The following is a 13,035-nucleotide window of genomic DNA, read 5'->3' as shown; positions in this document are numbered from 1 at the left end:
CATTTGCTTTTCTAATGAGCTTTACAGATGCGTCAGGAGGTCATCCTCCTCCTCAATTTTGTGAAAGACTATGAGAAGGTATAACCATAAATATTTGGTGGAATTACCAGCAAAGCCACTTGTCCTGGACTAGAATACTTTTTGATTGTCTATTCATTTTGCGACAAGGTCTTGGCTAGGTAGATCAGGCTGGCTTCTGAGATCCCCCTGCCTCAGCCCTTCAAGTGCTAGAATTAAAAGCACATATCCTCATACCCAGATGCTAGGAGGTTTTGATTACTGCTTTAATCTCTTCACTAATTATAGAGTTCTTCTTTTTTTTCTTATGTTTTTCCTGGAATCAACTTGTAAATTTTGTGTAGATAATTTAATTTGTTGGTATGCTATGTGGCTTGCACTACAGTATGTGATTTCTCAAAGTGTGGAAATCGTCAAGCAGATGGCATATATGAGAAACCACACTTTAACCACAAAGGCTCATTCATTTCTTTATTAAATATTTATTAAATAAAGCATTATGGTTTTCATTTCAAACTTAACAGATGAAGCCCTTTCTTTAACAGCACAGACAAATGTGGCACTGAGGTACGGGCAATCTTGGTGAGGTAAGCCAAGACGATTCATGAAACATGGTAATGTGTTTGGCAGACAGTGACCAACAAAAAGAGGAGACAGGTCTTCCAATCTACCCTTTACTAGCAGCTTTAATTAGGTCCAAATGAGAGCTATGGATTAGAAGAAGTCAGTCTCTAGAAAGACAACAAAATGCTGACCAACTGTATGTTTCCCACACATTGTTGAAGCTTACCTTCTGAGACAGGAAACACTTCAGCTACTGATCCTAAAATGCTTAACGCTGAAAACCTAGTTGAGTAGGAAGATCCAGGACACAATGCTTCAAAGAGAATGTTGCAAACAGATGACATGAAATTCTAAAATTAAAAACAAATTACAATTAAGTATAATTAACTGGCAGTTATAGTGCTTCTGCTCTATTTAATTAGGAGTGAAGAAGACTCTTTGAAGCTGTCCTAGCTGCTTGATTATTCAGCTTACACCTACTGCAGTTCGGACAGTTTATCACCTAAAGACCCACATGCTTCAAGTCTGACCCCCAGTGGGCCAGTATGAAGTTAAGAGGCAAGGCCTGGTGGAAGGAATTAGGTCTGGGGACTCCACCCCTAGGAACTGATTAGTTCTGTCAGGAGTGAATCAGGTTACTTTTAAACTATTGGTTTCCATGGGAACGGCTGTTCCACTACAGGTTTATTTTCTCAGCTTGCTCTCTTGCCTTCACTCCTAAACACATGCTCCTCCCACACTGCGCCCACTGCGCTGCAACCTCATGACATGGCCAGGGAACCCTCACCTCTGCGGTGTGATCTTTGCAGCCACTAACATTCTTCTTCACAACCTCTTCACAACTTTCCAAAGTACCCTCCCGCAGGCATTTGATACAGCAACACAACATGGGCAGTACTCAGGGCACAAACGACACCGTGACCTTACTGAAGCCTGTCTTCACAGATTCAACAATAAAACAAGATCTGTTCAGGCCCAGTCTGTGCCAGGGCCTGACGAATCCTCACTTCTGCAGACAGAAGTCTTCAGGCATCAGGAGTATGCAGCTTTCCAAAGTTGTAGAGTAAACAGAGGACTAGCCAACAGAGACTACTAAATGGACTGTGACACAGTTCATACGAACATTTCACTCGCTATGTAGCAGAGGGTGACCTTCAGTTTCTGATTCTCCTGCTTCCACTTTATAAACGCTAAGACAACAGGTATGTGCCACCACACCCAGTTTACAGATCCCATATATCCACATGCTGGAGCCCCCACCCAGGCTGGGATCCCACATGTGGCTTTATGCACGCTAAGAAAGCACTCTACCAACTGAACTCCATCCCCAGCCCAGGCCCTAGCTACCTTACAGTTCCTAGTAAGAGTTCCAAATACCGTAACCAACTACAGGCACGCTCTCTCTCCGTCCACTTCCACAGTCACTCGGGGCCTGTCACTCCCCTCCTGCCTTCCAGGTGCCACGCTTACTCACAAGTGAGTTCAGTTCCCCACGTCCTATCACTCATCTGCCAGCCCTTTAGGTGGGGTGCATCCAGTCAGGAGCAAGTCTAGCCTGGGGTGCTGACTGGCTACACCTCGTGGCTGAGGTCACTCAACTTTTTAAGCTTCAGTTTTCTCACTTGTTACAGTGGGATAAGAGTGCTTAACCCGGGCTGGAGAGGTGGCTCAGAGGTTAAGAGCACCAACTGCTCTTCCAGAGGTCCTGAGTTCAATTCCCAGCACCCATATGGTGGCTCATAACCATCTGTAATGAGATCTGGCGCCCTCTTCTGTATACATAATAAATAAATAAATCTTTTTTTTTTTTTTTTTTTTTTTTTTTTAAGGAGTGCTTAACCCATAGCCTCGTTATAAAAGAGTAAACGAAAACACAGGTACAAGGTGTTTGCTAAGTTTGAAAGTACTCTGGACATTAGAATTGGTTATTTAGGTAAGAAATATCTCCAGTACCCTAAAAGACATCTTTATCAACTAACAGCCTCCCCTTCGCCCCCAGCACTTGGTCTGTAACTGGCACTGGGCCTATCACACACTGCATGGCACCCACTACAATGATGGTAACACAGAGCAAAAGTCACAAACTCCCAAAGCTACACACTGCTAAGTTATAGGAAATGATCATAACCACAAGACTGACGTCAATTAAGTCTCTACTGTTCAAAAATGCCTACCTGCTGGGCATGGGACTTATGACTACTCATAGCTCTGAGTAAACTTAGGCAGTAGGGCCACAGTTTAAGGCTAGCCTGGGCTACACAATAAGATCCCAGAGATCTGCCTGCCTCTGCCTCCCGAGTGCTGAGATTACAGGCGTGCACCACCACCCCAAAACTTTTTATTTTTATTATTTTATTTGTTATGCATGTATTTGTATGTGAGCACCAAATGCCACTGTGCCCATGTGGAGACCAGATGACAATTTTCAGGACTAGACTTTCTCCATGTGGATTCCAGGTATGGAACTTAAGATATTAGGCCTAGCAGCAAGCCCCTTTACCTGATGAGCCATCTTCTCAGCCCCCAATGAGTGTTTACAAAGGGTTTTCTCATTTAACCCTCAAAACCAAGTGGTGGGGATTTTTGTTTTGGTGATTTTGAGGTTTATTTGTAGGGTTTGGTCGTTTGATTTTGAGACAGAGCTCACATGTAGCCCTGGATGACCTACAAAACAGGAAGGTGGGAAGACGGGCAGGTGGGTATGATGCTTGTTAAACAAACATGAAGACCGGAACTGGAACCCTAACACCAAAGCCCAGGGTTACAATGCACACTTGTGATCTCAGTCCTGGGTCACAGAGACTAAGGGATGCTAAGGGCTTGCTGCCAACCAGTAGCTGAATCAACAAACTCCAGGGTCAGGAGAGACCTGGCTCAAAAAGTAAGGTGGAAAGTGATCAAGAAAGGTACTTCCTATCTACCTCTGCCTTCCACACATAGCACTCATGACCACAGACACAAATGTTCTCTCTCTCTGTCTCTCTGTCTCTCTCTGTCTCTCTCTGTCTCTCTCTCTCTCTCTCTCTGTCTCTCTCTCTCTCTCACTCACACACACACACACACACACAGCTGTCAATCTGAGCCACAGCGGCAGCAGCATCTTCTGCCCTGTGAAGAGGTGGACTTTAGAGGTACCAACTAAGCAAAAGTCAGAGGAATAAGTAAACTGGCCCCCCAAGAAGTAAGCTACTGAGGTGACCCCAGCTATGTCATTGTCACTCAAGTCCTCAAGTACTGCACTGGTTCCACACCTCAGGCTACCTCCAGTGGGGTACCCAGGTCCAGAAGGACTATGTAACACCCAGCATGACGAGGGAAAAGCACCGAGCCACAAGTCACCATGAGATCTGGTGTTGCCCTCTGGTGCTTATTCAGTGTTTGGTGTGTGGCGCCCTGTGTGTGCGGCGCCCTGTGTGTGAGGAGCCCTGTGTGTGCGGCGCCCTGTGTGTGAGGAGCCCTGTGTGTGAGCAGCCCTGTGTGTGAGGAGCCCTGTGTGTGAGGAGCCCTGTGTGTGAGGAGCCCTGTGTGTGAGGAGCCCTGTGTGTGAGGAGCCCTGTGTGTGAGGAGCCCTGTGTGTGAGGAGCCCTGTGTGTGAGGAGCCCTGTGTGTGCGGCGCCCTGTGTGTGAGGAGCCCTGTGTGTGAGCAGCCCTGTGTGTGAGGAGCCCTGTGTGTGCGGCGCCCTGTGTGTGAGGAGCCCTGTGTGTGAGCAGCCCTGTGTGTGAGGCGCCCTGTGTGTGAGGAGCCCTGTGTGTGAGGAGCCCTGTGTGTGCGGCGCCCTGTGTGTGAGGAGCCCTGTGTGTGCGGCCCATCTCCTACCTTATACTGCTGTAAAGACATGGGAGGCCGCTGTCTGCTGCACTCGTTCTCTGAGTCAGGGGGGGGGTTGCCTTTGCTCCAACTTATAAAGTACCTGAGAACTTTCTTGTATCCTACAAAACAACTTTTAAGGAGAAAAAGACATTTTTAAAAAAAGTATGTGAACCACACAGTATAACATCAGCCTGCAGGGATAACTTAAGGCATATGGAGTACCTGGGTTCTCAAATCTTAAAATCTGCAGTTTCTTTTTGACATAAAATTAACATTTCATAGTTTTAACAAAAACAACAATCAAAGCAGTTTTCCCATTTCCTTTAAACTAGTGTGAACCTGAAGGTGGTAGTCATTTCCACTTTACCAGCTCCCTACCATGGCTGCATTACACAAACGATGGAGATGAAGTACCCAGGAAATCGCCATTCCGAGGCACCTACAAACCTGTGCTCCCTTCCCCGTCACCAACGCGCTCTGCAAACCGCCCACACTCCAAGAACCCCAAGGCTGGACTTTTTTTTCTTTCCAAAAAAGAGCCTGGGCTGGTGAGATGACTGAGAAAGGGTGTCTGCCACCAAGCCTGATGACCTAAGTCTTTTCCCAGGCAGGAGATGGAGAGAACCAACTCCTGCAAACTGCTTTCTGACCTCCATAACTGTACCCCAATATTCACACCTGTCCCCTAAATAAGTGAATAAAATGTTTTAAAATAGGACTTGTAAAGAGGTCAGAGGTTGTTTTTTTTTTTTGGTTTTTGGTTTTTTTGGCAGAGGGGGGTGGGAGGGAGGGAGGGTTGAAATAGGGTTTCTCTGTGTAGTCCTGGCTGTCCTGGATCTCACTCATACTCACAGAGATCTGCCTGGCTCTGTCTCCCAAGTGTTGGGATTAAAGATGTGCACCAGCACTGCCTGGCCCTGTGTAGCATTTTAATCCCACATGTAAGCTTGCTGAACTCAAGGGCAAGATGCTAGAGCCATGCAGTCATGTGACAACCCAATACCAAAACCACTCCACACTCGCCCCAAATCTGGGACCTTCTAAAAAAACCATTTCCAGAGCAATTACTACTTTCTCACTCTGATGAAAAATTCTACCTTTTTAAGGAGCGAGCAAATCTGCTGCCGCTCCCCTGGAGACTGGCTGTTGAGATTGTATGTGATAAAGAACTGAACCCACTCCATTTCTTCTGTAGAGACCACTTCTGTGCTCCGATTGCTTTCACAGAGCAAGCCTAGTGTATCGATCCGCACCTAAAATACACCAAACAATAAATGTTAGTTTTTCCATGAAATAAGAAAAGCCTAAAATACTTCCAATGTGATATCTGTGTAAGCTACTAAAGAAAAAAATAAACTGCACGTTGACCACATATATCTCAGAAAGGTTTCTTTTTTTTTTTTCTTTTTGCCAGAGCTGGGGACTGAACCCAGGGCATTGCTTGTGCTTACTAGGCAAGCGCTCTACCACTGAGCTAAATCCCCAACCCCCAGAAAGGTTTCTTAATCCAAAGCACCTTGACTTAACTTTTTATAAAACTGTCCCTACATGTATAAACTGAGGCATATGTACATTCACAAGCCAAAGCCTTATTGACATAGCACTCAGCTACATCCTCTCTTGTCTTCTCAGGGTTACCTCACTGCAGGCCTCACAGCTCATGTCTAGCCCACACTCACACTAGCCTGTCTCCTGGCTTCCTTTTGCTCCTAGAACTTCATCTCTGACGCCACTGACAACAGTGAACAAGCCCATGCAATTGGTAACTGGGAACCAATGACATCACCAGTCTAGCACCAGAGCTTTCCCAAACATGAACTTGGCTTCCATCCTGTGTGCTGTTCTAACACTCCATTTCCTAACCAGCCACCACCTACTCTGCTAAGGCTCTGCTAAGCCTTCCAGATAAAGCCCCTTACCAGGGCATACTGACATCTAGGTTGTCCCTCAGAGCTGCAGGTTCTTGATGTAAGCTGTTCGTGCTCCCCAACTAGACACTGCATAGACTAAGTACAAGGATGCCACTGTCTACTATCATGATGGACTCCCCGACAACTCAGCCACTAGCAAGACTCCTAAAGCAATCAGGTTATCGGGGACTAATGTGTGCAACAGAAGGTTCCTCACTTGGCATTGTTGGTGAATTAAGCCTTGCTTTATCCGTGCACCACACACAAGGTTCTCCCAGGCATGGGTTGCAGACTGAAGATGTCCATGAGCTCTAGCTGTTCGGAGACATGCCATCAAAGCTCCCAGAGCCCCTCTGCGATTACAAGACCCTAAGAGGGAAAAACTGTTCTTGTCTTAAAGGCACAACAGCAAAGGCCATTCCTGTGCTATGCAATGACTACGACATGCCAACTTTTATGTTCCAATTAATATTAAATTTTAAACTAAATTCTAAGACAAATTAAAGTGTTTATTCTAAAATAAAAATGACTGACTATAATTGTTCATGCCAATAATTTCAAATAAATGTAATTACCTTATTATAAAGAAATCATAACTCATTCTCTAATAATTTTACTTTGGGCCTTAAAACTTAAAGAAATCCACCATTACATGAATTAGAGGAAAAACATCAAATAGAAAAAAGTTAAAACCATCATACAAGAGTAGCAGAAACAGTGTTGAAAATAAACACTGATCCTCCACATGTATTCTGCAGCTGGTCTCATGCACAGCGAACAGTGTGGTCCACAAAGGCTTCCTGATTTCAGCAGAACATCAGCCTCTAGAAAGCCGGGCTCTGAAACAGCCCGAGAAGCTGAGGCCCTCAGGATACCTCACCCAGCACAAACGCTCACTAACATCAGGACAGCTTCACAAAGCCATAGCCTCAGGTGCTCTCTCCAAATGCAAGAACAACTATTAAAGACTATCGAACAACACATTGTTTTTTTATACAGAAATCAAATTTTCCTCTCAGAATCAAGTTAAGAAAATTTTGAGACTTCCATGTTCAGGGTTATCATTTTATATTCATTTTCAATCTAACTATGTATCTATGCATTAAGAGAGTATCCTGCAGTCATGACCTACCTGGAACTCACTACGTATACTGAACTGGCCCTGAACTGGAAGCAATCCTTCTGTCTCTATCTCCCAAGTGCTGGAATTAGAGACATACACCACCACATATGGCCACACATCCATTACAAACCATGATTCCTTTGCACTCCTGGATTTCAGTGGGATGTTCTTTGTATTCTAAATCACTACATAGTTCTTTTTTCTTCTTCTTTGTTTTGGGTTTTTCAAGACAGAGTTTCTCTGTGTAGCCCTGGCTATCCTGGAACTCGTTTTGTAGACCAGGCTGGCCTTGAACTCACAGAGATCCGCCTGCCTCTGCCTCCTGAGGGCTGGGACTAAAGGCGTATGCCATCATTGCCTAACTCTAGTTCTCTCTTTTTTTTTTTTATGTTGTAGAAAACTCATCTGTTTTTAAGCCTGCCTAAAGCAATTTTAATTGCTATCTTAATCACCTGGATAAGAAAGTTATATAAAATACATACACCGTTACTCTAGTTTGAGAACAAAACATAAATTAAAACCTTGTAACTAGGCGCTGGAGCAGACGGCTCTGTAATGAAGAGCCCTGGCTATTCTCCCAGAGTACGCAGGTTCAATTCCCAGCACTTAAGGCAGCTCACAACTATCCGTAAGTCCATTCAAGAGATCTAATGCCCTGTTCTAACCTCCAAAGGCATGAGTCACACGTGTTGTTCATGTAGACACTAGACAGGTAAGCAGACCACTCATACACATAAAAATCAATCTTTTGCCAGGTGGTGGTGGTGCAAGCCTTTAATCCCAGCACTTAGGAGGCAGAGGCAAGCAGAGCTCTGTGAGTTCGAGGCCAGCTTGGGCTAAAGAGTGAGTTCCAGGAAAGGCACAAAGCTACACAGAGAAACCCTGTCTCAAAAAACAAAAACAAAAACAATCTTTTAAAAAACAAAACTTTATAACTGGAATCATTCTTTGCTTGGTGAAACTACTTCAACCAAAACCATCACTCAGCTACTGAAAGTCCAATCTGTTTCAATCTGAAGTGGCCGCCATTGATAGCATTCTGTCCCACTTATAGAAGGGCATGATAAGCATCTGCACAGGGACCTACATAAAGTTAAGTATCCTAAATAGAAATTATTAAGACAAACTATTTCTCACCAGTTTCAGTGTCAATAGATGCATGAAGAATCTTCACCATGTACTGCAGGCTTTCAGGGCTGTAATTCAGTAACTTTGGCAAATAATAATCGATCACATATGACTTCTGATCCAAGTTCCCTCCACACAGTATAGAAAGGAGAGGAAAAACCCATGTCTCATGCCACTCATCCATCCAAGTGTTGGTGACAGCTTGGGACTTCAAATGGCTCCTATGATTTTTAAACATGGTTTCCAAAAGGTCACTTGCATAAGGCACCAATGACTGGTCTCCCATCACCTCTAGGATTTGAGATGGAATCATTTTATCTATTGCCAAAATATGTTCAATTCCAATACTCTCAACCAAACAGCCAAGGCATGTGTACTTCCCTTTAATATGCCATTCTAACTGCAGAAGACGCTGGGTCAATTCCCGAAAGAACGGGTCAGTGACTGCATCCTTCCCTTCCGCAGTGAGCCGGTGCATTTGCAGAAGATTTCTGAATATGATTTTGGTTTGGTGTCTCAGAGCATCCAATGGATGTTCCCAGTGTGTATAGACATATTCCAAAAGCCTCCTAGCTATGCTTGAACCCCCATTCAGAGAGTCCTTTAGGCTTGGGGAACTTGATTCAAGAACATGTAAGGCTGAATTGGTCCAAGACGCCAAGACTCTAGACAGGAACATTTCTAGAGTTGACTCCTTAATCCTGGAGAAAAATAAACCATGACATATATTATTATGAATTGCCTAGGAAAAGAAATTAGACAGACATCAAAACTTTTAAATACAAATAATGAACAGAAAATTCAATGAAATTTACAACAACAAAATTATAAATAAGGCCAAACTTAAAAGACAAATTTTCAATCTTTTTACCTTACAAAAAACAAAAAATAAATACATGGAAACTTTTAGGAATAAGTAAAGTATTCACTATCTTTACTGTGATGTTTTTATGGATATTTTAAATTTTGTGTGTGTGTGTGTGTGTGTGTGTGTGTGTGTGAGAGAGAGAGAGAGAGAGAGAGTGACAGAGACAGAGACAGAGACAGACAGACAGACAGACAGAGATATGCATTCAAGTGAGTGTGGGGATGCATGCAGAGACCAGAAGACGACACCAGGTGTCTTCTTCTATAGGTCTTTACCTTACTTCCTGGAGACAGGGTCTCTTACTGAACTCCAAGGCGGCTATTTCAGCTAAGATGGCTGACCAGAGAGCTCCCAGGATTTAGCTGACCTTGCTAATGCTGGGGTTAAAGGCCCATGTGGTGTTTGAGATTTGAACTCAGGTCCACATGCTTGCACAGTAAGTACTCCTACCTCACTTCTCATGGGATTTTAAACAGACTGAGGGCCCAGCTGGGAAAGGCTGGAGAATCATGTTTTGGTCTTTGGGTGTCTGCTGGTTTAGGATGATGAAAATTTATTTTGAGAAAAGGTCTCACTAGGAACCTAGGTGACACTCATCTTGTTGCCTCTGCCTCCCCAGTGTACCACCACGACCAAGAAGCACTCTGAAGTTGACTGTGAGATGGTTGTGCAAGTCCATAAACATACTAAAAGAAACACAATTATGCACTTTACATTTGTGAATTTATAGTACGTGAATTATATCTCCAACTTGTAAAAATTATTTTAGAGCTTTTTGCTTGTTTCAATAGTAATGCTTATAAGGCTGTATTCATGGTCGGACTTTTTTTTTTTTTTAATGTATTGCAGGGGCTGGAGAGATGTCTCCGAAGTTAAGGCACTGGCTGTTCTTGCAGAGGTCCAGAGTTCAATTCCCAGTACCCACATGGTGGCTCACAGCCATCTATCTAAAATGAGATCTGGCGCCCTCTGCTGGCGTTCACTAGGTTAGCCTGCACCAGTGGTTCCTAAGACTGCCTCTCATCACTGTCTCCTCTCTCTCTGCCTATTTTATTCTCATCTATCAATTGTAACTTAGGGTTCATCCTGACCACATTTAATTGAATTGACTTGGTTGGCTCAGTTGTGTCCTTCAAATGTCTTAGAAGCAAAACAAAATATGGGATAAAAAACCAAACTCACTGTGAAGTCAAGGTAAACAAAACATGCACAGTATCCAGGAGCAAAGCCTCCCCGCTCTGGCCCATGCTCCCATCCTGCCAGTCCAGCATTGCAAGTGTTCCATGACACAGGAACAAGAGCGTGGAGACTGGCATGTCAGCAGAGCAAAGGCTCCCACAGGTGTTCATGAACCACTCAGGGATGCTGGTGCAGTCAACTGACTGGAGAAGCAGGCTGCTGATCTGGAAAACAACAGAGGGAATAATATATAAATATCTTAAATACAAACCTACCAGTCTCTTTCTTGAAATATTTCCTGAAATAGTCTAGGAAAAGTAATGTAAAACACAACTAACATCATGACACTAACTTTAGAAGGAAAACAATGAACTCTAAGCACATGAATCTTCCTGCTGAGATCAAAGTACTGGAGAAACACAAAGGTCACCATCTGCAGATGGACAGAGGATGCTTTTAGAGGAGCTCTGAAAAAAAAATTCAGTCTCATACAAGAATAATCATTTTGCATGATCTCAGAATACACAGATGTCTAGACAAAATGAGTTTCTAGATAATATACTGAGAAGAGGGAAGAATGCTAGCAGCCAATGCAAAGACTATGGTCTACATCACTAAATTACACTTTCCTTAGGGACCAAATTCACTAAAAATTGACCCAAACATGCCTCTTATATTACATGATAAAGTATGATTAAGTATATTACAAAGTCTGTTCTTAATAAAAAAAAAAAAACTCTCAGAAAGTTATTAACATGTGTTTAAACACCAGACACTGCATAGCTGTAATGTTCTATCTCTTACCACACTGACACACAGAACTGAAAAGACGGCCCTACAAAAAACTAGGAGGGTAGTCAACAAATGTTAATAGTAGTTACCAATGCAAAACAGATTTACAGACAGCTGTTACTACCCTGTCATTGTCCCCGTCACCATGTCATTTGTATGTTTAGAATTATCATTATAAGAGAAAAGAGCTACTAGAAAAATCCCAACTATATGGTGGTATTTTATTTGTACTGAAATGTGATTTTATTTGTATGTTAATAAATAAAGTTGCCTGGGGGTCAGAGCTAATAGCAAGCCATAGCAGAAGCCAGGTGGTGATGATGCACACCTTTAGTCCAGATCACATGACAGACAGATCTCTGTGTGTTCAAGAATTCAGCCAGCATGGAGACACATGCCTTTAATCTCAATACCAACCATAGAAGACCTGGAGGTCTGTACAGACAGGCAGTGACAAGGAGGTCATGTAGTTGGGTTTACAACCAATGAGAAGGCAGAACAGAAAGTCAATAAAAAGACAGGACACAGGAAGTAGGTCTCTTGCTGAGGGGAAGGACAGCAGCAGCAGGAAGGGTAGGAAGGTGGTTTTAAGTCTCAGCTCTCAGCTACTGCTCTGACCTCTTGGACTTTTAACTCTGCATTTGGCTCTGTGTTTCTTATTTAATAAGACTGTTCATCTACACAACTATGCCAAATAAACTTTTTAAAATTCAGCTACTGCAGTTTAAACATTGAGGGGCCAGTGAAATAACTGAGTGGGTAAAACCATGTCAAGTTTAATAACCTAAGTTTGGCCAGGCGGTGATGGTGCACACCATTAATCCCAGCACTCGGGAGGCAGAGCCAGGCAGATCTCTGTGAGTTCGAGGCCAACCTGGGCTACCAAGGGAATTCCAGGAAAGGCGCAAAGATACACAGGGAAACCCTGTCTCAAAACAAAACAAAACAAAAAACAACCTAAGTTTGATCCCCAGGATCCATGTAGTAGAAAAAGAGAATCACCTACCACAAGTTGTCCTCTGACTTCCACACATACAATGTGACATAAATAATAACCAATAAAGTATTTAATTAAACCAAAGTGATGTCCATCTAATTCTCGGTAAAGGGAAGTTCTAAAAAGCAGATGCACTCACCAACTCAGGAAGTTTTTCAGATGGACAGAACATGTTCTTCACAAAAAGAATAACAGCTAATCCCGATGTGCTCCGAACCGTCTGCAATAGGTCACCTATTGTGGGAGGGAAAAGCAGTCATCATGTATTAAAGATGGAGAGTCTAGTGTACTAGAAAGAGCAAGTGCTTGGGTCAGAGAGGCCTAGACAGTTCCAGCTTAACCATTTCCCAAGTGACAAGATCCCAGATAGGTTACTTAACCTCCCAGGAACTCAGCTTTCTTAAAAAGAGAGAGAGAGAGAGAGAAATAACCCATACCAGACAAGTTGTCATAAGTTTAAAAGAAAATGAAGAGAAAGGCTAAGCCCAGCACATATTCAGTGAATGAGCTTCCCTCCTCTCTTGTCCAACATCTTACACTCATCCTCCACATCTATACCATTAGCATACCCAGTAAAACCATCACCTCCCCTCCTGACACTGACGCCTTTGCATCCCCACTCCATGAACATCTATCTATCTATAC

The 13,035-nt window shown here is 43.4% G+C and overlaps 1 protein-coding gene across 1 annotated transcript in view; it reads right to left on the bottom strand.

Moving 5' to 3' along the window:
• The window catches only part of Thada (THADA armadillo repeat containing), a 289,455-nt gene that overhangs the window by 256,885 nt on the left and 19,535 nt on the right, over positions 1 to 13,035 (bottom strand). The window contains 8 exon segments of the mRNA XM_036170461.1: positions 809 to 932; positions 4,400 to 4,471; positions 4,473 to 4,523; positions 5,491 to 5,646; positions 6,521 to 6,672; positions 8,564 to 9,255; positions 10,605 to 10,825; positions 12,530 to 12,624. Of these exon segments, the coding sequence (XP_036026354.1) occupies positions 809 to 932; positions 4,400 to 4,471; positions 4,473 to 4,523; positions 5,491 to 5,646; positions 6,521 to 6,672; positions 8,564 to 9,255; positions 10,605 to 10,825; positions 12,530 to 12,624 (1,563 nt within the window).

Source organism: Onychomys torridus, chromosome 21 (assembly GCF_903995425.1).
Source record: "Onychomys torridus chromosome 21, mOncTor1.1, whole genome shotgun sequence".
In the NCBI taxonomy this organism is placed as follows: Eukaryota; Metazoa; Chordata; class Mammalia; order Rodentia; family Cricetidae; genus Onychomys; species Onychomys torridus.
Note: the sequence above shows the minus strand (reverse complement) of the source record. Positions and strands in the feature narration are given on the sequence as shown.